This window comes from Diadema antillarum, unplaced genomic scaffold (assembly GCF_040938485.1).
Source record: "Diadema antillarum isolate AM-2024a unplaced genomic scaffold, OU_Dant_1.0 seq00000525_RagTag, whole genome shotgun sequence".
In the NCBI taxonomy this organism is placed as follows: Eukaryota; Metazoa; Echinodermata; class Echinoidea; order Diadematoida; family Diadematidae; genus Diadema; species Diadema antillarum.
Window position 1 is genome coordinate 431,936 of NW_027271477.1, and position 25,767 is coordinate 457,702.

Here is a 25,767-nt window from a genome sequence, read left to right on the forward strand (position 1 = left end):
ATATAACACTCCATAGCCTACATACACAGACCATTGACAGGAGCATTGGGACACTACATGCTGCTGGTGCCAGGACAGTCATAGTTTGGAAGAAAAATTTTCCTTACATCTGTACATCCTTCTCTACAACAATCTTCCTGTGTGGGTTGTACATGACAAGAAAACATTCTGACAATTAAGTTGTGACTGCACTGTTCATAACAGCTCAGTAACTTGACTGAATGTCTGAAGTCCTGAGCCTTCGCAGTAGACTCTAGGAATCCTGCTAGAACCAATGCGGATGTAACATACTATCTCTTTAGTAGCAATGTGTTTCTTGGTTGCTGTTGTTCACACTGATTCCAGTGAAACAACAGAAGTTATGGATATTCTAAACCATTGCCAATACAAGATAACCCCAGACAGAATGCAGCACTACACATTGCTTTTGCACACAACACAATCTTAGAGGAATTTGGTTTACTATGAAGAGTAATAAAAGCGCATCACAATCTTCCATCAATGTTTAAAACTATGCTTGCTTTTATCAACTTATGATAAGTTGTGCCGCAAAAAGAGTAACAAAACAATGTGTACTATCTTAATGTCTCTTGCCACCTTCAACTCTCAGATCTTACACTAACACTTGACACTCATGATTATCTTTCTTGTAAACCCATGACAAATCTCAACATTTTCTTTCTCTACCATCAACCTAATCAATAAAAGATGCACAAAACCCCTGTATATCTACAGGGTTTCTAAACACAAGTGTGAACAGCTTCACTTTTGAGTGGCCAATTCATAAATCCCAATATTCAAAGTTGCTCTGATCCTTCAACCCATAAACCAATATATCCACATCAATACAAGTCCATCACTCTTCTCCATGTCTCAAATCCTGCATGATTATGTCTTCATATTTGTCACACACTGACAATCCAACTTCCCCCATTAATAAATTGAGGACAGACACGAGACAATTTGCCTTCACAGATATCTCCTTGGCACCTCAGTCTAGCCATATCCTATGGTAGTCATTGGCACCAAAGCCAGCATTACACTTGGGGCACTTCCGTTGCCGTGTTTCATAGCGAGTCTTGATACAGGTGAAGCAGAAGACGTGGAAGCACTTGGTAAGCACAACATCCTTGCGACCTTTCTTGCAGCACGGACATGTCAATTGCTCCTGGAACAGTAGAAGAGTATAAGGTATTTAGAGTATATCAGTCAATGCTTGCGTCTATTCAGCTCTAAATGAACATATTCACACCATTCGCTCACAAGGCTGGTCAGCAGCGCTCGAATCACACTGATGAGGCCATGAGGCTAATGGCCGTGATACCCCTCTAAACTGAAGAGTTCAAGGCCATTACTGGTCATGATACTGATAAGTTAGACGACAAAAACCTAAATTTTAGCTACCTTTGCATAGATCTACATAATGACATAAATGTGCTTTTCTTCTGGAATGTGATCTGAAATGTTGTATCTACATTTCTCAACTATTTTCATTAAGTATATATATCAATGTGTTTCATGTACATTATCACATAATAAAACAACATCGGTAACTTTTGTTGCCAGGCAAAGAAACGTAAATCACATCAATGTTGGTGAAAGTCAAAACATTATTTTTAGGTAAATGAATTTTGGCCTTGATGCCCCCTATCTGGCCCTGATGCCTCCTCTGAATATCTGTGAGTCAAGGCCAAAATGACCATGGCCTAAATCAAATGGAATTCAACTCTTTATGTGCCACGTTCGCACGTCCGACTCAGTGGACAGCGTGCCAACTTCGCATAGTCTGCTCAAACGCTCAAACCTGCCCAAACCGATCAATAAATCGCCAAATGCCAAAGTACGATGAAAGTATTTGTCACGATTCTGTTCCTCTCACATGTAGTTTGCATTTTATGTAATGATTGACCAGCAAGCAGTGTTCCCTACTAAATTTGTGTGTAAATTCTAAGTTTCTGTCACTATTTTGTGTGCAAATGTCATGCATTTACAGTAATGCAGCTACTGGTCATTTGAAAGAAAAACAATCATAGATTTGGCATTTTGGCATTTTCTCTACAACTTTGCCCACTACATGTCCAGGTTTTAACAGAAATGTATAAAAGTTACATCGATTTAAAAAACAGAATGTTTTCTCAAAGCATAACAGCATTGGTGTCTGAGAATAATGGCACACAGGGGGTTTCTCACCATGGCACATAAAGAGTTAAGGCCTGCAGGTCAGTGTTAGGGAAATTTATGTTACCAAATTCAGACTATTGGCTAGATTGAGTCTTAGTTCTTGGACAAGTGTGCCGAACATTTACAAACATACTTACAGCCTGATGCAGGGTACCAGTATACCAAAGTGTGAAGAGATTAATGCTTACCTTTAATGTTCGAACCTCTTCAGCCAGAACTTCATCAGCACTGCTAGCAAGCTCCATCCGTTTGTATCTTTCTACTTTCCTCTTCAGACTCACACACTCTTCCTACATAGACAAAAGAAAGAAAGAGAGAGAGAGTGTGAGGTGTATTTGATTAAACTTCATTTTAATACTACCTATATATGCAGAAATTTTTGTGGCTTTATTTTTATAAATTATAAAGCGAATAGGCTCTCGACCATGAAAATAGAGGTGAAAATGTTGACAAAAATTGCAAACAAAAATTTGCCCCACATGCACAGTCTCAGGCAGCACACTAAGTGAGGAATAATGGTAAAGCCCTGATGCAGTCATCACTACGTACTGAGAGAATTGATCTCAATTCAGCAATGCAATCAACAAAATGGTTTCTTTGAGAAGTCATACCATCATCTGAACGTTTGTATAATATATATAATATATTTTTGCTTGCTTGAATAATTAATAAATCAATTAATACACATACTTTTTAATATTTCATGTCCGCATACTTGTTATGTGAGAAAGACCCTTTGGAGAAAGGGAGTTCACTCACAGGGCTCCTTTTCTCAGATTATCACAGTCATCACACATGAAATGCTATGCTAGGCAATAATCATGAATGTTGGCAAAGTCCAGATAGGCACTGATTAACAGACAATCTACGAATATGAGCAACCAGCTTGACAATTGTCATGATGGTGATTCAATCAAGAGAGATGGAATCTAAATATATATACAATGTAATGCTCCTCAGATGTATCTTAGGTCTACAGGAATGCACCCTAATCACAACCATCATCATAACATACAATGAAGAACACATGTAAAAGTGCATGAGATACCTGCGCTCTCCTGAACTTGTGGTTTTCTGCCTCCACGGCTGTGGATTTCTCCTTGACCAACTTCTGAAGCGCCTCCGTTGTCCCGTCAATCTTGTCAAGTTTGAGTTTAAGATCCGCAGCTTGCTGGGAAACATCAATGGCCTGAGTACGTGAACCAAAGAAGAAAGGAAGGGATCATGATAAAAATAACTAGAATTTAGTACTGACAAAAATAATCATCCTTTGAAATCATTCAATATGATAAAATCATTCTTTGAATTAATTTCATATAATATCTACCAATTGTGTTGTGAATCATAACAATGTTGTGTGTTTGGAATTATGACGGATAGTAAATATCTTACTGTCTCTTGAATGACTGAATCTGGTACATGTATACTGTGTACGCTGTTATTTTCGCATACAGATATTTTCGCGAATGACGAGGCCATAGACATTTTCGCGAGATGTTGTTTTCGCGAATTGACGCCGACGCTTACGTTAATGCACTATTAACAGGACGCATAGAGACATTTTCGCGTGTTGTTAAATTTGCGATCAAACTGTGATTCGCGAAATTTGCGAAAATTAAACCCTCGCGAAAATAACAGCTTATACAGTATACCAGACATCATTCACCCCTGTCCCTGGCACACAGCATTCTCTCTCACTCACTCTACAGGCTATACAGCATTTCAGTTTGAGGACATATTAGTTCTCACATTAGGATGCTACAATGCTTTGTACATGTCCTGTGATTATACTCCTATAAATGGATACATAGCATAAATAAATTCTGCCATCATGTACAAGGCTTTCTAAAGGGTAGCTACCTTTCGTTTGTGCATCTCCATGGCCTGCTGACGAAGAGTCAACTCCTTCTCCACAGTACTCAGGGTGCTCTGTAAGATTCTCTCTTTCTCCTCCAGTTTCCGTACCACCTGATTCTGGGCATCCACCTGGGTCTGAAGCGTCCCCACCTGGTCAGCCAACACATCCTTCTCTTCTCTCAGTAGTTTGTGAATCTGGTTGGACTTAATCCTCTGTACATACAAGTTTGAAGGTAAAATTCAATACACATAACAAGTGGTGAAGATCACTTACGAAGCAACATTACATCACATCATCCTGGAACAGAGTATCATTTACAATGAAATGAAAGATTTATCAAAAGTTAACCTTGTTTACCCAATTTATGACTGAGAATGGCTAATTAATCTTTCTCGTCTATCACTACAACAATGAGGTTGGTAAAATACTTAAACGCATTCTTTTTGTGATTATTTCATGTTTGCAATACTTAAGCATTTCACTTGCCAGCAGGACAAGGAAGCCAAGTCAAAGCTGAACTACAGGCTTATAGCTGTTTTACTGTTTGTAACAGAAACTTGTTGAAATTAATGGAAACTGTTTACACGAGAGGAGGGAGATGGTGTATATACATCCCTGCTTTAATTTGTGAGAGAGTATACAGTGCAGTGCAGACAGTGATAGATTAATCTTTTTCTTCCTAAGTCTGGCACAAATCCATGTGAATGTGTGTCCTCTTTGTACTCACTTCAGACATGAGTTTGAAGTTGGCATCATCCTTCTCTCTGAGCTGCTGAAGGAGGCGAGTGTTCATCTCTTGCATGTCCTCAAAAGCTTGACCTGTGACATCCATCTCAGACAGTAGAGCCTCCTCCTCCTGACAGGACCACATCAATACCAACATCAGTTGCCATGGTTTCATGACTGACATGTAATGAATTTATTTACTGACATTTCACTTGACTTTTTAACTCTGATGACTTTTTTACAAAATTCACTTTGCCATCTGTTTGACAACAGTAAATAGCAATCCTCAAATATATGTGGCAAGGAATTTTAATCTGTAGCCTCAACAGCAGCTCCACTGAGTCAGTTTATTTGTCATATACTGTTACAAATCAGCTCACAGCTATCTGCAGCAAACATTACTCAATAGTGCATACAACATTTAAACTCACCAACTTTGCAATTCACTTTTTATATTGAACTAAATATGCAGGAGACATGCTACACCATAATAAGACTTTGTAATGATCTTTAGTATCAGAATGTAATTTGCAAATGAGCTTTAACCCTAAAAGGGCCGGGGGGGGGGGTGGAATCCGCCCCCCTCGACATTTCGCGCTATAATTCTGTAACGCGAGAAGGCCTCGTCGCGAGGTTTCTTGACTTTGTTTGTTCAAGTCTCGCGCAACTTTTGAGACCAAATTTGCGACGTCCGCGCATACTGTTGCAAAGCCACGCCCGTTTTTGTAACGGACTGTCGCCCCAAAACGGGCACAATTTTGTGATTTTGTGTACAATTCCTATGGAAAACAGTGCTCTGTCATGAAAGTCATAAAAACCTGATTATTTTTACAATTAATCACTTTCATTGATTAGTTTTGTGCCAATTATGGTAGAAAAGTGGTCAGTGACAATTTCCAATGAAAAAACAGAAAAAACAAAAGTTGAAAAACAAAGAAATACATAAGAAATTCTGAAAACAATAAAATACATAAGAATTGAAATGAGTTTTGGAAGTTTTTGTGATGTACAATTGTTGAATATGCTAAAACAGATTTACAGATAAAAAATTAGACTCTCAATGCTTTTAATTAGACTAAAATATGATCTCGAGCTTAATTTGCATAATTAATTAATTAAAATTAGAAATTGATCATTTCAAAAAATCTTATGACACAATCTTGGAGATTATGATGCGAGTCTCGCGCATGCAAAATATCATTGCGATCGCACCACCGATCACCCCCCCCCCCCCGGTCTGAGCATAGCCAAAAAAGCCCGGCCCCTTTAGGGTTAAACTGCAGTTATAAACCAACAGCACTGAATTTTCTAGGCTTTCATAGAATTCTAAGCTTGAATTAAGACTAGGAGTAAAACCTCCATTAACCTTCCCTTGAGGTTAACCTATCAAAGAGTGTGTACGTGGCTTCAGTGCCTCTTAAGCATTTGACTTAAAATGGTGTGAATAAATCATAGAAAGCTGGTTTTGACTGCCATCTAAACAACTCTCCCTCTTCACAAACATTCAGTAAATGTTAGAGCATCTCTCACCTGTTTCTTCTCAGCAAGTTTCTTCTGTAATTGGTGAATGCCTTCTTCCAGGGCCCGAATCTTCCTCAAAGCATCCTCATCTGTCATCTTTCTGCTCTCTAGTCTCTCTCTCTCCTCTAGGTGTCGTATCCTTTTCTGGAGGTCATCGATCTCCATCCTGGCCTTGCGCTCATTGGACATAATCTGGCCAGAGAGGGCACACTTTCTGTTAAACTTAGTGTTATCAATTAGTCACTGATGGATAATTTATCTTCTATCTTGTACTCATGCATTGCTATCTTTACAAATCACAGTATATACTAAAGCAATCTCTCCATGTGTACAACATAGTTCATATTTTCCTTCATGTTAATATTTTTATCATATGATGAGTGTAGGACTAAAAGTGCTTCTTACCATTTAGACTTATGAAAACGAGTGTATCACAGAATTATTCTTACTAGGGCAGGTACTGGGTAATCTTAGTTTGGATAACCATGAGAAAAAAAAAATCCAGCTGTGCCATGATACACCCTTGTGAAATCTGCTAGCTAAACAGAAGTAATACAAGATATTTGGCTGTATTCAATAATTTCACTTGATATTGCCACAAGCATTTGTTGGTAAAAGTCCACATATCAAGGAGAATGTGTGCAGGAAGTGGGGAGGAGTCTTTGCTGTATGCAGTCCAACGTTGCAAGAATGTAACTTGCTGACTTGATTATGACAAAGAACACAAATCATTCATGCATGACAAATTGTTTCTTAACCTGTATAAACAAGCCCCAGTATCAAAAGCTACGTATACTGCATGAACACGCTTACCTGTGCCTTATCTCTCTGCTCTTTCTGCAGACCTTTGTACATATCGAGCAGCAGCTTTAGCTCTTTCTGTCCTTCCTGAGCTTTCCTGCAACAAAATACAAAGAGAAGAAAAGAAACTCAACAGTCAAGGCTTTTACTGTCGAAAAGAGCTATCGTTAGATCATTGTAAATGGTTTACCCGGATAAGGGAAAGTTGCTACTGGAATCCCTTCATCATATCATATTTGATCTAAACTACCCTCTATTTACATTGTATGCCCTCATTATCTGTAGTCACTCAATACTCATAGGTCTTAGTATTCAGTTAATACTGACGGCTAAATTTGTCCTCTCCCTTCTAACTCATCCCCTCCCCCCCAAAAAACAAGGAAAAGTAGAAATTACGCGGTGCGTAACATATGTCCCCGCCGGAAGTAGCATTTTGTAACAAAATGTGCAATATAGGTAAAAAATCAAGGTCAAAGGTCAAAGAAGTCTAAGGTCGAAATTCTGTGTAGAAGTTTTGAAGCCCTCACCTAGTGCCATCACATAAAGCAAATGGAATCGAAATTGGGTTAGAAATGGCGAAGGAGTAGCATTTTGTAGCCAATGTACAATATAGGTCAAAAATCAAGGTCAAAGGTCAAAGAAGACAAAGGTCAAAATTCTGTGTAGATGTTTTGAAGCCCTCACCTAGTGCTATCACATAAAGCAAACGGAATCGAAATCGGGTTAGAAATGGCGAAGGAGTAGCATTCTGTAGCAAAATGTACAATATAGGTCAAAAATCAAGGTCAAAGGTCAAAGAAGTCAAAGGTCAAAATTCTGTGTAGAAGTTTTGAAGCCCTCAACTAGTGCCATCATATAAAGCAAACGGAATCGAAATCGGGTTAAAAATGGCGAAGGAGTAGCATTTCGTAGCAAAATGTACAATATAGGTCAAAAATCAAGGTCAAAGGTCAAAGAAGTCAAAGGTCAAAATTCTGTGTAGAAGTTTTGAAGCCCTCACCTAGTGCCATCACATAAAGCAAACGGAATCGAAATCGGGTTAGAAATGGCGAAGGAGTAGCATTTTGTAGCAAAATGTACAATATAGGTCAAAAAATCAAGGTCAAAGGTCAAAGAAGTCTAAGGTCAAAATTCTGTGTAGAAGTTTTGAAGCCCTCACCTAGTGCCATCACATAAAGCAAACGGAATCGAAATCGGGTTAGAAATGGCGAAGGAGTAGCATTTTGTAGCAAAATGTACAATACAGGTCAAAAATCAAGGTCAAAGGTCAAAGAAGTCAAAGGTCAAAATTCTGTGTAGAAGTTTTGAAGCCCTCACCTAGTGCCATCACATAAAGCAAACGGAATCGAAATCGGGTTAGAAATGGCGAAGGAGTAGCATTTTGTAGCAAAATGTACAATATAGGTCAAAGGTCAAGGTCAAAGGTCACGACTGAAATTCTGTGTAGAAGTTTCAAAGCTCCCATGTAGTGCTATCATATAAAGCAAACAGAATCAAAATTGGCTCATAAATGACAGAGAAGTAGCAAATTGAAGATTTTGATCACACACGGACGCACACACGGACACACGGACACACGGACACACGGACGGACGGACGGACAGACGGACGGACACACGGACACACACACGTACGGAGCCCGTTTCATAGTCCCCTGCTCGAACTCGTTCGGCGGGGACAAAAAGCATTTTCAAAACCGACATCATGTAGTTCACTTTACTAACTAGAAAAGCACTCGGAGAGCGCAAACCTCCACCAAGCCAACATCTAATTTCCACCCATACACGTACACACATGCAATTTCCCAGTATAGAAGTCTTTTGTTATACGTCATCAGCTTCTAGCTGTGCAGTGCCTTGCCAGAGCAGAGCATGCACTTTAGAGCGCGTAAGCAAACCTCAATTACACGCAGCTTGAACTCACAAGTTCATTGACCCTATCTGTAAAAAGATAAAAAATCCTTTAAAAATAAAAATAAAAAAAATAGATCCCCAGATCAGTACTCAAATTGAATTATCTGTTCCCTGTGTCCTTATCAACTTTTTATGCAAGTTTCATTCAAATCCATTCACAACTTTTTGAGTTATTTTGCAAACAGACACACCAACACAGATGATCACTTACAACTCCTGCTTCCTTCACATAGGTAAAAACACATCCTGATTGAACAATACATAATGATAAAAAAACAAAACAACAACAACGAAAAAGGACTGACTCACTACAAAATACTGAAAAAGCAAAATATTTTCACGGGATGAAATTATTGCAAATTGGAGCTGAAGGCCTTTTGCACGTCATGAAATTTCACAAATTACCACTGGCATTCAGTGTTTACAGTGTAAGCCAGAACTTTCGAGTGCATTTTAATTTCGCGAATCTTGGCTCTGGCAAATTCGCAAAAAAATTAAAATGCACGTAACATTCTGGTTTTTCAGTACCTCTTTTATGCAAGTAGATTCCTAAATATGACTGAAAGTCAGAAGAGATATTGTGAGCTCACTTTAGCTGTGCCCTCAGCTCCTTGACCAGGTCAGACTCATTCTTGATGTCTTTCCCACGATCCTCCTTCCCCCGTTCTTTGTCCTTCCTTTCATCCCCATGGTGTGCATGATGATGGTGTGTGTGGTCCTCACGCTTGGCTGGCTGATCCTTCTCATGCCCACCCTCTTTCTGGTGCTCTGAGCTACTCTCTCTGCCATTACCACCACTGCTGCCACTCCCACTGGAAGATGCAGCTGACGCAGAAGACCCTCCATTGCTTCCAAGCCCACTGCAGCCCTGGGCATGCTTCTCCACTTCTGTTTTCAGCTGCACTCAAAACACAAGAGATAGAAAGGGTGTTTAAGAAAATCATGTACACAAAATACTTGTCTTTGTGGATTCGTCCTTGGTGAACTTTTCTGCGGCTTATCATCACTGAATTCCTTGAACAATAGACGAGACTTACTTTGGCTATTTCCACTTGAGCTTCTTTGAGTTTCCTCCTGTAGCGGCTTATTTCTCCCTTCAGTTGTGAGTTGTGACTTTGGTAACTGGACACAAGATGGCGCAGTTCACGATTGATGGGTCCTTAAAACAGAGAAGGAGAACAATGATACATACTGATGATGCAGAGTACAAAGGTGTTTGTTACAAGTACATTGTACATCAAACTGCATGACAGGAATGGCATAGAATTCTAAGGAATTACATTTGGTATCAAGTTGAGCCTCTGTAAGATTTGGTCAATTCTGATTACAGAAGCCTTCAACTTTGGTGACATCACCAACAGAGCTCCACAGACTCCAGTCTGTCAACTTTTTGTCCAGTCAATAATTATGTCCATTTCTATAATTGATGAACTCACTTTTGCTATAATGATTTCTTTGAATTAGCCATTGACATTTTCACACCTCTCTAATTCTCCACATCCTGATGTCTGCACTGTAAGCAGTACCTTGGATGGCTTTTGATGCAGTTCTAGTCAAGATTTCTCTTACCTGCTTGTTCATTGGCTGCCAAGTTCTGTTCAAATTCTATCCTCAGCATCTCATATTCCTTTTGGACCTGTGCTAGATTGTCTTCCAGCTGCATGACCTCAGTGCGTAGCTTCTTCTGACAGGCAAGTTCATCACTCTAGATGCAAGTCAAACAGAACATTTTTCATATATTAGAACTTATGTGACTGCTGGGGGACTATAAGATTTGAAGCAAAATTCAACTCTGCCTGAGCAAAAAAAGTTTCAACAGGTCCTGAAGGTGCCCGTAGACAAGTTTTGGAGCCATATTTCCACATAATTCAATGAGATTATACCATAATGAGACTTACAGTACAGTTACTTAGTCTTCTATATAAGGCATATTTAATCGGCAGACTTTATCAAGTATTTCAGAATTCATATCAAACGAATGAGCAAACTGACATTAGAAACACCTTTGGAGGCTTAAAGATGACATAATATGCAGGATACATGTCCTTATCAATGAGTCATCTCACAAACATACTGTCAAAGACACAATTCAAAATGCTCTCGGGGGGAATACAACTGAAAGGAAAAAGTAATGGTTCAAGACTCTATAGACTGAAGTGCTCTACCTCCATCTGTTCAATCTGTCTCAGGTGTGTGTTCTTAGTCTGCTGCAGTAAAGTCCTGCCATCCTCCGCCTGAGACTTCATTTCTTGAGCCTCCTTGTAGAGAACAGAGAACTGTGACTGCAGGCACTTGTACGTCGCTGTCTCCTTGATCACATGCTCTGGCAGTAGCTTTAGCTGTAAGAGTAGTACGGTTAAAATCATGAACTTATTCATTTGAAGTAAAAATGATCTAATAAACCATGAACAAGGAGTTCTAAAATGAGCTTGTCCCAAACATTAACATTTCTGAAACAATATTCCACAATGCAATATTGCTGATGTTTGTAGCAGAAATTACTGGCAATGATATAATGTGAGAGAACACAAAAGATCCAGAGTGTTCCTTTGTTTTGTGAAGATTTATCCAGTACTGGCTTTTGGTGAGTAGTTACATGCTTACAATCCACATTATACATTTGTCAGAAAAAGGAAGTCTTTTACAGTATCACGTATGAAAATTAACATGTCTAATATATTTTACCACAGTATGGCTCCATGCTTTTTTCCTTGTATCTATTTTTCACTACTCCACCCACAACCTTTCACCCTTATATCATCCTAGAGATGACTGCATCATTAGTAGTGTGCTTACATCCATTTTGGACTGTTCCAGATCTTTGACCACATCTTGATACTTCTCCTGAAGTTTTTCAAGATCATCCAGACGGCTGGTGGCTAACTCTTTGTTTTCCTGTAGGTCATTCACTATGCTTTGTAGCTGTGAGGACCAAGATAAAAAGTGATGCTCCAATTACTAAAGTACAGTTTGAATGTGATATATGTGAGGGCACACACCTGCTAATATGGCTGATGCTCACAATGTCAGTAAACCAATAACAAATCAATGTGTGCATGTGTGTATAGACTGTATGGTCCATTGTATACCAATCATATATGAGAAGCTGGCAGAAGAGACAGAGAAAGATGATGAACTTTAAATCCTAAAATGAACTGTTCTACATGGTTATTCAGAAAAAAAAAAAAAAAAAAAACTTGGCTAGGTAGATCAGAAACTAAAACAATATTGGACAGTCAAAGAAGAATTGACAGTAGAAAAAGATTTGCTTTTCAAATCAAAAAGGGTCATAATTCCTCAAACAATGAGAAAATGTGTGCTAGGTAAAGGCATTGGTCTGATCAAGTCAGAGAATTTGACACATTCTATTTTTTTTTAGCATAATGATAAAGCACTTGCCTGTACCTCTTTTAGAAATCAGGGGTAATAATATTATCCATAGCATAAGTTGAGGGAATGTGTATTTTCCATAAAAAATTGAATTTTCTTGTATTCTCTCAATATCTTTGTCCTGCAATGACGTAAAAACTGTTGTAGTCTTCTTATCCGGCGATGGCGGCATTGACGTCTTAAAAATTCATAATGTATGAATAGATCGTTTGATTTTCCTCAAACATCACTGGCACATAGTACTAATATAATTGCTACAATTACACAATCCAAATATATTTGGGTGTTCTCCCCCCCCCCCCCCCACCGATTTGACCTCTTTAAACCTTGTCAATTTTTGTAGATTCTCTTACACAAATGCACTTTTCCCTTTTCATTTTCTTCTTTGTACTTTTGTGTACATTCGATGTTACGTCCTACAACTGTACACCATTTCTATAATTTTAGCACGTGACATGAATCGAACTTGAAAAACTTGAAACTTGTTATCATACAGTAGTATACAGCCCAAGACATTGTCATCTTGCATATGTCTGTACAACTTTTGCATTATTGTGGCAACACACTGTGACAAAGCAGTGTAGGCACTACAGAGCAAAGGTGTATGAGAGCTTTAAATAGTAAAGTTAACTACGACGGTACTACAGAATGAATGAAACTGTAAATATTCTGACTGACCTGTTTAGATGCGAGTCCACCTGATCCATCCCCTGAGCCACCAATGAATGTGGCTGTCTTTAGCTTGGTATAGCTTTCTTCTAGAAGGAGTTCTAGCTTGAAGCCACGTTGCTTGGCCTGATTTAGGTCATACTCTAAATCATCGATCATGTTGTGAGCCTCGGCTAGCTTGGTCTCCATTGACACCAACTTATCACTGTACCCTGTGTACTGCAGTCAACAAAATACACAAGGATCTTATGTTCTGTTTCTGTGAGTCAAACATCTTCCAGAATTCTGGAGTATTCTTTGAACTTCAGATCTGCTCTTTTCCATGCTACTTATGGTGCCACATTATGTGATATGTTTTCATACTTTTTTAAACTTTATTAAAAAAAAGTAAAGTCAACATTCTAAGATCTACAAACTATTCTTCTGAATGAAGAAATTATTGCATTCTCCCTGATAAAAAAAGAGAAACATTTTCAAAACTTCTTTAATTCTTGTGTTTATCAATGCCATGCATTCAGCTGACATAGTGAAGACCTTTTATTACAGCTTCCTTCAGTCATTATTGCATGTCTAACACTGACTGTTGCCTTTCAAATTTATGAGTACAGTCTGGACAGTATGGAATGTGTGACAAGTTAAATCATATATACATTTCAATTTAATCCTATGTCAAGTACAAAATAGGGTACATGGCCTGCAACACTGTAGAATGGGAAAACAAACCTTCATGGTGGATTCTTGATGCTGAGTCTGGACAGACTCTATCACATCCTTGAGCCTTTTGTTCTCAGCATAGAGGTCATCATTAATGCTCTTCAGCCCCTGCTCTGCATCTGCGTTCAATCAATAAGTGCACAAAATACACCAAGCATTTAAAATTATTTAAGCAACTCTGTAATACCACAAGACATCAAAGTTAGGTTTGTAGTCAAACAACTCCTTTTTAGGATTGAGAACATGAATGTTATAAATCAAACAACATACAGTGAAATAAAAGCATGAGAGGAGAGGGAAACTAAAACATTTACGAACAAGAAACAACTTTAAATCCAATTAAAAGACATAAATAATACTTGTTTCAAGATTATTTCATAATCTGTACATACAATGGCTCTAATAGTATCTGTATACTCATTGCTTTACTAGGTCTATATGTGTATATTCCATATACGAGACCAGAGTAATATTCATGAAGCTGTTTGCCAGACCTAGAAGGACAAGTCCACCTTCATTATTATACATATGGATTGAGTGAATGCAGAAATATTAGTACAACATATTAGTGAAAGATAAGGGAAAATCAGACGATCCGTTCAAAAGTTGTGAATTTTTCCATGTATCTGTGTAGTCACGGCTGGATGAGAAGACTACTACAGTGTATGTTGTCATATATGCACAGAACGATATAAAGAAAATACAAGAGACCCGCGGGTCTAGCGCTCACCTGAGTATCGCAAGTTCACCTTTCACGCAGTCACTAATCTAAATTATTCACAGCTCTACCAAAATTTGACAAGGCATTCTCAAGTGGAAGATGAAAATGTACAATAAGGGCCCAATTTTTTCAAGATTCCTTAATTTGGGGGAATTGGGGCCCCCTGGGGCCCTCTGGGTGGGGCATGGTGCCCAGTTTGATAAATTGAGATCCTGACCACCTAGGGATGCTACCTGCCAAGTTTGACAAAAATCCATCATGAGGTTTTCAGGAAGAAGATGAAAATGTACAATTCAGGCCTCCATTTGGACCCTTCCAACCACCCCCCCCCCCCCCCACCCCCAAGAGGGGCACCCCTGGATCTCCTATGAACAAACTTGAAACTACAGTCATTACTGTACTCACTCATAGTATTATCTCAGCTCTATAACTTCTGATTCTAGAGAAGATTTTTAAAGATTCCTTCATTTGGGGGGTTTGGGCCCCCTGGGGGCCCCCTGGGCGGGGCATGGTGCCCATTTTAACAAATTGAGATCCTAACCCCCTAGGGATGCTACCTGCCAAGTTTGGTGAAAATGGGTCATGGGGTTCTCAAGAAGAAGATAAAAATGTACAATTTAGGCCCCATTAGGACCCCTCCTCACCCCCACCCCCCCCCCCCCCCCCCCCCCCCCCTGGGTCCAAAGGGGGGGCACCCCTGATTCTGCCATGAACAAACTTGAAACTACAGTCATCAATGTGCTAACTCATAGTATTAACCTAGCTCTATCACTTCTGGTTCTAGAGAAGAAGATTTTTGCGGATTCCTTAATTTTGGGGGGTTTGGGCCCCCTGGGGGCCCCCTGGGTGGGTCATGGTGCCCATTTTAACAAATGGAGTTCCTAACCCCCTAGGGATGCTACCTGCCAAGTTTGGTGAAAATGGGTCATGGAGTTCTCAAGAAGAAGATGAAAATGTACAATTTAGGCCCCATTAGAACCCTTCCCCACCCCCCTCCCCTGGGTCCCAAGGGGGGCACCCCTGATTCTGCCATGAACAAACTTGAAACTACAGTCATCAATGTACTAACTCATATTATTAACTTAGCTCTATCACTTCTGGTTCTAGAGAAGAAGATTTTTACAGATTCCTTAATTTTTGGGGGTTTGGGCCCCCCTGGGGGCCCCCTGGGTGGGGCATGGTGCCCATTTTAACAAATTGAGTTCCTAACCCCCTAGGGATGCTACCTGCCAAGTTTGATGAAAATCGGTCTTGGGGTTCTCAAGAAGAAGATAAAAATGTACAATTTAGGCCCCATTAGGACCCCTCCTCACCCCCCCCCCCCCCCCCCCTGGGTCCAAAGGGGGGCACCCCTGATTCTGCCATGAACAAACTTGAAACTACAGTCATCAATGTGCTAACTCATAGTATTAACCTAGCTCTATCACTTCTGGTTCTAGAGAAGAAGATTTTTGCGGATTCCTTAATTTTGGGGGGTTTGGGCCCCCTGGGGGCCCCCTGGGTGGGTCATGGTGCCCATTTTAACAAATGGAGTTCCTAACCCCCTAGGGATGCTACTTGCCAAGTTTGGTGAAAATGGGTCATGGAGTTCTCAAGAAGAAGATGAAAATGTACAATTTAGGCCCCATTAGAACCCTTCCCCACCCCCCTCCCCTGGGTCCCAAGGGGGGCACCCCTGACTCTGCCATGAACAAACTTGAAACTACAGTCATCAATGTACTAACTCATATTATTAACTTAGCTCTATCACTTCTGGTTCTAGAGAAGAAGATTTTTACAGATTCCTTAATTTTGGGGGGTTTGGGCCCCCCTGGGGGCCCCCTGGGTGGGGCATGGTGCCCATTTTAACAAATTGAGTTCCTAACCCCCTAGGGATGCTACCTGCCAAGTTTGATGAAAATCGGTCTTGGGGTTTTCAAGAAGAAGATGAAAATGTAAAAAGTTTACGCACGACGCACGACGGACGACGGACGACGGACGACGGACGACGGACGACGCACGACGCACGACGGACGCCGGACGAAGGGCGATCGCAATAGCTCACTTGAGCCTTTGGCTCAGGTGAGCTAATAAAAAGAGAATTTCACAAAATTCTCCTTTTTTTATTTAATAGTGCAGATTTTATTGACTTGTCACTGATGTATGTTAACCCTATAAATAACATGGGGGGGGGGGGGCACAATATGTGTGTGCACAATGGGCACAATGTGCCCAGGAGAAAATGTGTTTGCTACAATGTAGCTCTCCTCACACAATTCTTCACTTTTACCTTTTTCAGTCATTTCGAGAAGATCTGATAATAAGGCCAAAGATTCTATCGTGGTCGTTGCTGAACAAGGCCAAGTTCACAAAGATGTTATGTGATCTCATTCACTGAAATCTCTCTTTTTCTGAGGAAATTCCACTTTTCTTATTTGTCATTCTTTGGTTATATCTCCAATGTACAATTTTTATGACAGCACTTCATTTCACATATCGTTGGTGGGGTGACAAAATCTTGTATCTCAATATTTGGTGAAAATGAGTTTTCTTCATTATATTGAAGCTAGGGACCATTACTACGTAATTCCCTATCCTTATATGCCCATCTGCAAAAATAAGGTCACAAATGATAAATAAAAGCTGGCTGTTTCCATTGACTTACATGTTATGGCAGCCATGTTTTTTACCTCTCCTGAACATTTTTGAGATGCGAGGTTTTGTCACCCCACCAACGATATGCTATTCATATAAATAACATTATTCAACTTCAGCTGTCATTCAAATCATCAAAACCACACATTCTGTCATCTCTACCAAACGATAGGACAAGACTGACCTGTGCTTTCCATATTTTTAACAAATATTTCCTGTTTGCTCTTGAGATCTTCAAATGACTTCAGGAGCCTGGAGACAGCCTCCTTGGAAAACTTGCATCTCTCCTCCAGTCGGATGTCAATCTCATTCTGATCACAACTTGACATCATGGCTAGGAATGATGTGATTTCTTCATTGGCTGAGAAATGCAAAGAAAAAACATACCCAATTCTTTATTGACAATATGCTGTGCACAATGACTTTTTTATGTTATCAAACATACAAAGTAGCTTTCCCCTGGCTATCACAAGAGGTCATTACACAAGACTCTGAATATCATCCTTCTAATTCACACTGATTTTCTATATGCTGATACTGGCACAGATGCTAAATAGGAATTCACAGATAGAAATTAACAGGTTAGACGAAGATTTAGCACGTCAGGACAGAAAAACACAGAGCATTGATTAGAAATGAGTTAACAAATCAAATATTTCAATGATGACACTTTTTCCCAAGCAGCTACTTCATCAACTATGACAAGAAAAATAAAGACTGGCTGGTGCCATGTTAAGAAATATCAAGTGACAGCTAGTGACTGTCATGTAAGACTTGAATAACCATGCAAGACAAAAATTTTGAAATCTAGTCTGAAAACTGCATACTACAGAGAACTGTACTAATTGGAGGAAATCATTTAATTAACAAAGCAAGTGCTATAATGTGTCTCGCCCATTTGCGTACAAGAAATTGTACGCGAATAGGATATAACAGATTAAAGAATTTAGAGATAAAACAGATAAAAGAGATATAAAAGAGTAAAAATTTATGGCAAAAAAGAAACATGCCATAAAAACTTAACATTGAGCCCTTAAAGTTCGTTGACCCCTGTATGTGACCTTTTACCTTGTGGTGACCATCCACTCCCAAAGGGACATCTACCATCCAAGTTTGGTAACAAGCTGACCTACACTTGTATGGATCAAAAGTTATGACCCATAATAGAAACGTGCCATAATAACTTAACATTGGGCTCTAAAAGTTCATTGACCCCTGCTTGTGACCTTTGACCCCATGGTGACCATCCGCTCCCCAAGGGACATCTACCATCCAAGTTTAGTCACAAATGGAGTTATGGATCAAAAGCTATGACCCATAATAGAAACGCGCCATAAAAACTTAACATTGGGCTCTAAAAGTTCGTTGACCCCTGCTTGTGACCTTTGACCTTGTGGTGACCATCCGCTCCCCAAGGGACATCTACCATCCAAGTTTAGTCACAAATGGAGTTATGGATCAAAAGTTATGACCCATAATAGAAACGCGCCATAAAAACTTAACATTGGGCTCTAAAACTTTGTTGACCCTTGCTTATGACCTTTGACCTTGTGGTGGTCATCCACTCCCCAAGGGACATCTACCATCCAAGTTTAGTCACAAATAGAGTTATGGATCAAAAGTTATGACTCACAATAGAAACATGCCATAAAAACTTAACATAGGGCTCTAAAAGTTTGTTGACCCCTGCCTGTGACCTTTGACCTTGTGGTGACCATCCACTCCCCAAGGGACATCTACCATCCAAGTTTGGTAACAAACGGACCAATGGATCAAAAGTTATGACCCATAATAGAAACGCGCCATAAAAACTTAAAGGGAAGATAAACCCCAAGAGCAATGTGGATTGAGTGAAAGCAGCAACATTAGTAGAACACATCAGTGAAAGTTTGAAGAAAATCGGACAATCGATGCAAAAGTTATGAATTTTTAAAGTTTTGATGTTGGAACCGCTGGGTGAGGAGACTACTAGAGGTCATGACGTATGAGTGGACAACAATACCAATAAAGAAAATTCTGCAAAAATCCATTTTTCATGAAAATTACAAATTCCATCAACTTGATATTGACATATGTTAAGGGTAGCAATTATTCCCCCTGCTTTCTGAAAGCGGTTGGTCCATTGCTCTTTCATGATTCTAGAAAAGTGAATTTTTGTTGAATTTCCTTTATATTTTCTTTGTACTGTTGTCCACTCATACGTCATATCCTCTAGTAGTCTCCTCACCCAGCGGTTCCAACACCAAAACTTTAAAAATTCATAACTTTTGCATCGATTGTCCAATTTTCCTCAAACTTTCACTGATGTGTTCTACTAATGTTGCTGCTTTCACTCAATCCACATTGTTCTTTGGGTTTACCTTCCCTTTAACATTGGGCTCTAAAAGTTCGTTGACCCCTGCCTGTGAGCTTTGACCTTGAGGTGACCTTCATATATGGTAAAATGTGAAACTTTGCATGACCCCTCTTCCCTCGAAGTTTGATTGCAATTGAAGCCCAGAGTAAAGAGTTATTGAAGTTTTTGTAGCGTTACGGACAGACAATGGACGGACGGACGACGGACGGACAGACGCCACAGGCGATCCCTTAGTCTCCCCTCACCTCCGGTGGGCTCGACAAAAATGAACAATGAAATTATAATTTATGTACAATGTAGCACTAAATCAATGAGTATTTGACAAAAATGGAACCAGTGTTTCTGCCACTAGAATGCTTGTTGCTTGCTTTAGTCGATGTACTTTATGTCGAGTGAAATAGAGCTTTGTCATCCGATGTGACATCACAATGTAAGATGTAATGTACCCAGCGTTTGAAAGTGTTGACAATTTTCTAAAACTTTTACATAGCTACTTTGCTCATGATTCTATTCACTGTACTTAATGACATCATACAAGAATAGACATTTATTTCTGAAGCTAAGATTCAGGAATACATATGTGACCCGCTACAACAAAATGATCCTAAAGTCGGGCGAGGTCGATTATTTGAAAATTGCATGATATAATCCCCTAATCTTTCAGCTTTAAATTGATATATAACACATTTTATAAAAATAATCAGCTGCGGAGATATCGATGTTTAAAACAGAGCATGTTGAGACGTCTGGAAAATCACTGTTTCGAGAAAAGCGCCCTAAAAGTCTTCCTTCAACGCAATCGCGATCAAGGCACACGCAAGTCAGTTTTCACCTCTGGACAATAGAAGGTAAGCCCTAGCAACCCCCGAAGAGTTCATTCAAGTACATCAGCGTCGGCGGTCTCCTCACCAACCAATCAGTGAGTAGGATGTGAGAAGCGACTGAGCATAGCGCACTCCGCCCGCACGCACCAGTCGACTGGGCAGTGTGCGAGCTTCACGCTTCGGTTAGCAGCAAGCAGCAAACTGACCAATGAGATCACTCTGGTTGTTGTTAGGGGCGGAACCTATCTGTGGCGCTCAATCCAAATTTTCGAACCAGTTTCTGCTTCGTTGAAAGGCCAAAAAACATGTCTCAGAAAAACGCTATTTTTTCATCTTTCCTGTGATCACTTTGCTTCAAAATTTCGACAGATGATAGAAGACATGTAAGACTCCAATAATATATCAAAATCAGAAAATCGTAAGCTTTGACCAATTTTAATGCTCTGACTTCATACTCGATTTTCATGGCTTCGACCGTGCGCGACTTTAGGACCTTTTTGTTGTAGCGGGTCACATATATGTAAACTTTCTTTTGTGCACAAAACATAAAACTGCTGAAATGTCCTCATAAATTACCAAATATTGCTTTATTTTTCACTTTTATACATTGCTTGTAATATTCAACGATTGTTTTCTATGTGACGAGTTCTCATTTCATATTTACTCCTAAACAGGTATATTAGACATCTTTTGCCTTCCTACAAAATGACTAGCCTCAACATTTGATCAAAAAGAAGAAGAAAGTAGGAAGTACTTGAATAGGTTTGCAAAGCTGCTCGTTTAGAACTTTAAACCATGTTTACACCTTTTAAGCATTTCACTCACAAACTCCTCTGTGAAAAATTGATAAATACACTAACAATTAACACTTCAAATTTGAGAATGTGACAACCTTGTTTAAAGGGATGGTACAGTATTGGTGGAGATGAGAATTGGGCTTTTAACTTTTTGCAAGATACCAAGAAAACACTTATGAAATAGTACAGAGCATACCATTTTAAGAGGAATTCAAAGTTTATTTGATGAAAATCGGGTTTGGAATGACTGAAACATCCAAAAACAAAGTAAAACAAAGTGATCGTGATAAAGTGTGGGTCCTACACTTATTAGAATCTCTCTGTTTTGGATATCTCAGCCATTTCAAAACCAATTTTCATCTAATAAATGTGAATTCCTCATGGAATTACATGCTCTTTCATATTTCATAAGAGGTTTCTCATTACATGCATTATCTCATTAAAAAATGTTAGAAACCTGAAATTAGGTCTCAACCAAAATTATACAATCCCTTTGTTTAAATGCCATATTTGAAGGAAATGATGCTGGGTAACCATAACATTTCAGTAACAAAATTTAATCTCCAGGATTACCTTTCTTTTCTTCCTTAATTCCATCCTTGCTGTCTGAATCAACATCCATCTTCTCCTGTGAGTCATCGGAACCTTCAATCCGAGCATCGGTCTGACTCTCAGTCTTGACCTCTGGTGGTTCAACTTTGACCTCTGTCCCTTCACTTTTCACATCAGGCTCCTGTTTAATGGATGGTTCGGTCTTGATCTCAGGTGAGGGTTCTGGGTCAGGTTTGATGGGAGGAAAGCTAACTATAGGAGGAAAGCTCACAATAGCTGGCTTCACCTCTGGCTCAGGAACAACAAAGCGTGTCAGGAGAATCTTCAAGTCTTCTTCCAGCTGTAATCAAGACATAAAGTGAGGAAAATGTAAAAGACTTTTTCCACACATGCAGATATAGTGACTCGGGTCATGCTAATGAAACTGCATATTTATGGTACATTAAAAAAATTGCAGTAGCCAAAAGTCTGTACAAGGAATAATCATCTATGCCTAACATCTTCGAGTGTATAGACTTCCATTTGAACAAAGAAAAGAAAAGAAAATTATGGCAGATAATGTGACACGACACATCCCCGACTGCAAACTGTGTCTTTGAACATAAACATGAAAAAAGAAGAGTTTTGTAGGCAGGAGTTGTCTGATAGCTACCACTCTGGTTTTTTCCTTTTCTTTTTCTCATGTTAGGCAGTGAAAGTTTACAGAGAGTTAAAAGATTCCTTACTCTTGGTCACATCAGCAAATTTGTAGCACATTAATCATAATTTCTGTTAGGACTATAAAACATAGAGGACCTTATTTTGCACAAGGACAGTCATACCTGTGTCCAATATTGATTCATCAATCCAAGGACGTATTCATCTGTGTTCTGTCTTTGTTGGAGCCGCTCTATACGCCCCCTAAGGTCATTTTCTACTCCATTCCGTGACTCCAAGCGTTCAACTAATTTTTTGTTTTGAAATCTCAACACTTTGATGTCCATCTCCTCCTGTGGAAGGAAAGGTTGTATAAAGTAGAAAGAAATACAAGTTGAATGTATCAGCAAACCCCTGATGCCATGGTAGAGCAAAGCGAGTCAAAGTATCTAACACTGCTAAGAGACATCTTTCTGTCATTATATACATACACATACACATATCATGCCTGCACATACATACACAGCTTCTAACCTTAGTCCTGAAGAACTTCCAGATTTTTGTCATTATTTCTTTTTCTTTTACAGCATCCTCTTATAAGTTTTCCGCATCTATTTTCTGCAACTGCCTGGACTTGCATCATTTCCGTCACTTTGGTACGCTCTACACCAAGTATGTTTCAAGTACACCACGTGTAGAAAAGACATCCACATCAGCGGATTTGAGAACTTAGCAATATATGACACACAAATACACACAAAGGATTCGTCCAATAAGCAGTAGAGCACAGTGGATTTGTGGATGTTCTATTTGAAAAAAATGTGTATTTAGATGTTCTGGAGCACTGGCACGCCACAATCCACTCTGCACATGCAGTACGTTGGTACACCTCACTGATGACCTGTAATGTACCTTAGAAGACTAAGTGGTGAAATGAAGGCAATCTTACCTGTGAGTAGATGGCTCCGATGCTGTATGGCTCTACATGGATCTTCTTCGCAGCAGGTTCCTCCTTACTAGTGGAGGCGCCATCTGAAGGGGAATTGGTCTCACCAATAGTCCTCTTGGTCGCCATAGTGACTGGCTGCTTGCTGTGGATTTGATTGGATGATAAAGAATCAACACTCAAATTCATGAAACACATCTGGATCAACACTGACTGAAATTGTGTGCAAGCCACAGGTCCACAGTAAATGTCGGTGAAATAGTTTACAGAAACACGTCATCTCAAATGCCTCCTCTGGGCTGATGTCATTTGCTCATTCACAGCTTGTGTGGTAAAACTGTGCTTGATCCCAATTTACTACAAGTGCAAATGTGCTGTAAGCCAGGGACTACGGATAGATCTAAGGGATTTGCACTTTTTCTTTTTGGTTGAACTTCAGGCAAATAAAATCTAAAACTAAAACAATTTGTATCTTGTACTACACATGCACATAGCATATATGTAAGAGGTGGCAAAAATTTTGTCCCCACCCCTATTTGCTCCACAGCTTGCCATATGTGTGTGTTTGCATCCACATCCATGCATCCTCGCGCATAAAAGCCAACATTAACACAGGTTGGGTAAAGCGTTATGTTAAACATCAACAGGGAACATCAAGAAATCTTTCTAAAAAAGTGTTAAAATAGTGCAGCATTTTGCCATATAAACATGCATTTCCCATCAACATCTGCATGAGTGTACTCGGGACTAGTCTTCAGCAGGTTAATTTAGTTACACAGTGACCAACTGGCTATAAAGTAAGCTGCCCATGATTAGATCGACCAAAATGCCGTTCAAAATTCGACCACATGCTGCATGTAATGCTTTTGCGCATGGTTGAACCTTGGGCACGAGAGGTTGAATCTTTTGCTTTAATTAATGCATGAATGATGCAGTAGTGGGGCCAATTACCGTACCTCAGCATAGCATCTTTATCCTTCATTCTTTTCTTTCCTTTTTATGATCTTTCTGATTTTTCTTTTCTTTCTTCCTTTTATCCTCAGAAAGACTTCAACGTCTGACAAATTTTACCATAGATACAACCCTACACTACCCCAACTTTAGCCCAACCAGACGCTGTGGGTTAATATTCTGTGCTACGTACAGCGACTGGGCCGTGTATAGTTACCCCAACTTTCTTGCTAATAATGCATGAATGCATGCACCCTGCGTGGCTGCGGTCGGTCCACAGTGGGGCCCATTTCACCATTTTGTCCTGCATGCATGCAAGCGCAAGCAGGCAGTACTACAATATGTTTCTATGTGGGTAATCTCGGCCTACTACTACTAGTGGGTAAACTTGCCCCTCATGTAGCAGTCATGACCCCATTGCAAGGGGCCGAGTTTACGCGAGGCATTTTATATAGGCCGACTTGCACCCACTAACAAGCACAAATATCACAAATATGTTGGTAGGGTAGGGACCTACCATAGTTATGGGTAAACTTGGCCTAGCGGGTAAAGTCGGCCCCCAGCGCGCACAGTGTCAGTACAACTAACCTTGTACTGCACGCGCTGGGGGCCGACTTTACCCGCTAGGCCGAGTTTACCCAAAACTACGGTACACTGAAACTGAAACAAAGACCTGATCTTGTTCGATGGCTGTCATAGACACTATCTCACTAATCTAGATTCTAACCCCAGTTAGCTAGCATGGTTAGGCTGTTTTTCGTGTTACCTGTTTTTATTAGTACCGTAAATTTTAATATTCATTTGTAACGTTAGGGTGCAACTTCTGCAAGTTTAAACTTAACTTTACACAGCTCACACAGTGCAGTGCAGTGAACAGACAATTAAGGAGTGCATATGCCCGACTGAACACACCAGAAACCATTGGCGTTTCATGGCTCTTCTCTTCACTTTATTAATATAAGGTGAAACTTTTAAACCCTCCGCTCCGAAGGAGCCCAAATTCTCCACAAACACATCTTAGCTTGTTGACAGTCAGCCTGACAGGCAGGGAGCCGAGAGACGGGAGCGAACCCGATTCATCCAACTCCGAGCTCCTCCCGATCCCCGCCCCGCGCGCGCGCTCCTTTTAGTACAGTATCCCTAGATAGCTAGAACACCGCAGAAAACCTTACACATCCAACACTATGCATACTGCGCCAGATCATGACGAATAATCCACCAAAAACATAATCACACGGTGCAATAACACACTTTATACATAATCAACAAAAATATGAAAAAATATACCTCTTGACAATCAATTTCAAGTTTTATCGATCATGTCTCGGTCATCGTCTCCAGTTTCTTTATCACTGTTCCTACCAAGCGCTCGGTTTTATGTCCGGGTCAAATGCTATCGGAGTTGTTTCACGTGACCCACCGCTCAAAGCCCGTCAGCCCGTCAAAGGGTTTGAGGTTTAGATCGGATACATAAAGAACAGAAAAGTTTGGGCTACTAGTATGTCGAAGGGCTGGGGCTCTATATACTGAGTATAAGAGTGGTGGAATTCCGTCCCGTCTGTATCAAAACGTCGTCG

The 25,767-nt window shown here is 39.9% G+C and overlaps 1 protein-coding gene across 1 annotated transcript; it reads right to left on the bottom strand.

The window, feature by feature from the left end:
* Window positions 1–812: 812 nt before the first annotated feature.
* LOC139734406 (E3 ubiquitin-protein ligase BRE1B-like) lies at window positions 813–25,570 on the bottom strand. The gene is made up of 19 exons (XM_071645192.1): window positions 25,478–25,570; window positions 23,243–23,384; window positions 22,479–22,646; window positions 21,679–21,997; window positions 17,313–17,489; window positions 13,783–13,892; window positions 13,069–13,278; window positions 11,797–11,922; window positions 11,166–11,339; window positions 10,570–10,705; window positions 10,038–10,159; window positions 9,591–9,898; window positions 7,100–7,184; window positions 6,296–6,478; window positions 4,767–4,895; window positions 4,042–4,251; window positions 3,230–3,370; window positions 2,370–2,471; window positions 813–1,168 (listed from the first exon to the last, which is right to left on the bottom strand). Exons 2-19 carry the CDS (start codon window positions 23,366–23,368, stop codon window positions 992–994), a joined length of 3,003 nt encoding a protein of 1,000 aa, XP_071501293.1. The 5' UTR covers window positions 23,369–23,384; window positions 25,478–25,570; the 3' UTR covers window positions 813–991.
* Window positions 25,571–25,767: the final 197 nt, after the last annotated feature.

Bases quoted from the DNA above. Each gene is read 5' to 3' on its own strand.
- LOC139734406 (XM_071645192.1), bottom strand. From the start codon at position 23,368: ATGGCGACCAAGAGGACTATTGGTGAGACCAATTCCCCTTCAGATGGC. The intron at 21,998-22,478 runs GTATGACTGTCC...TCTTGATTACAG, and splicing joins TGAATCAATATTGGACACAG to CTGGAAGAAGACTTGAAGAT. The intron at 2,472-3,229 runs GTATCTCATGCA...TTGTCTATGTAG, and splicing joins ACAAGTTCAGGAGAGCGCAG to GAAGAGTGTGTGAGTCTGAA.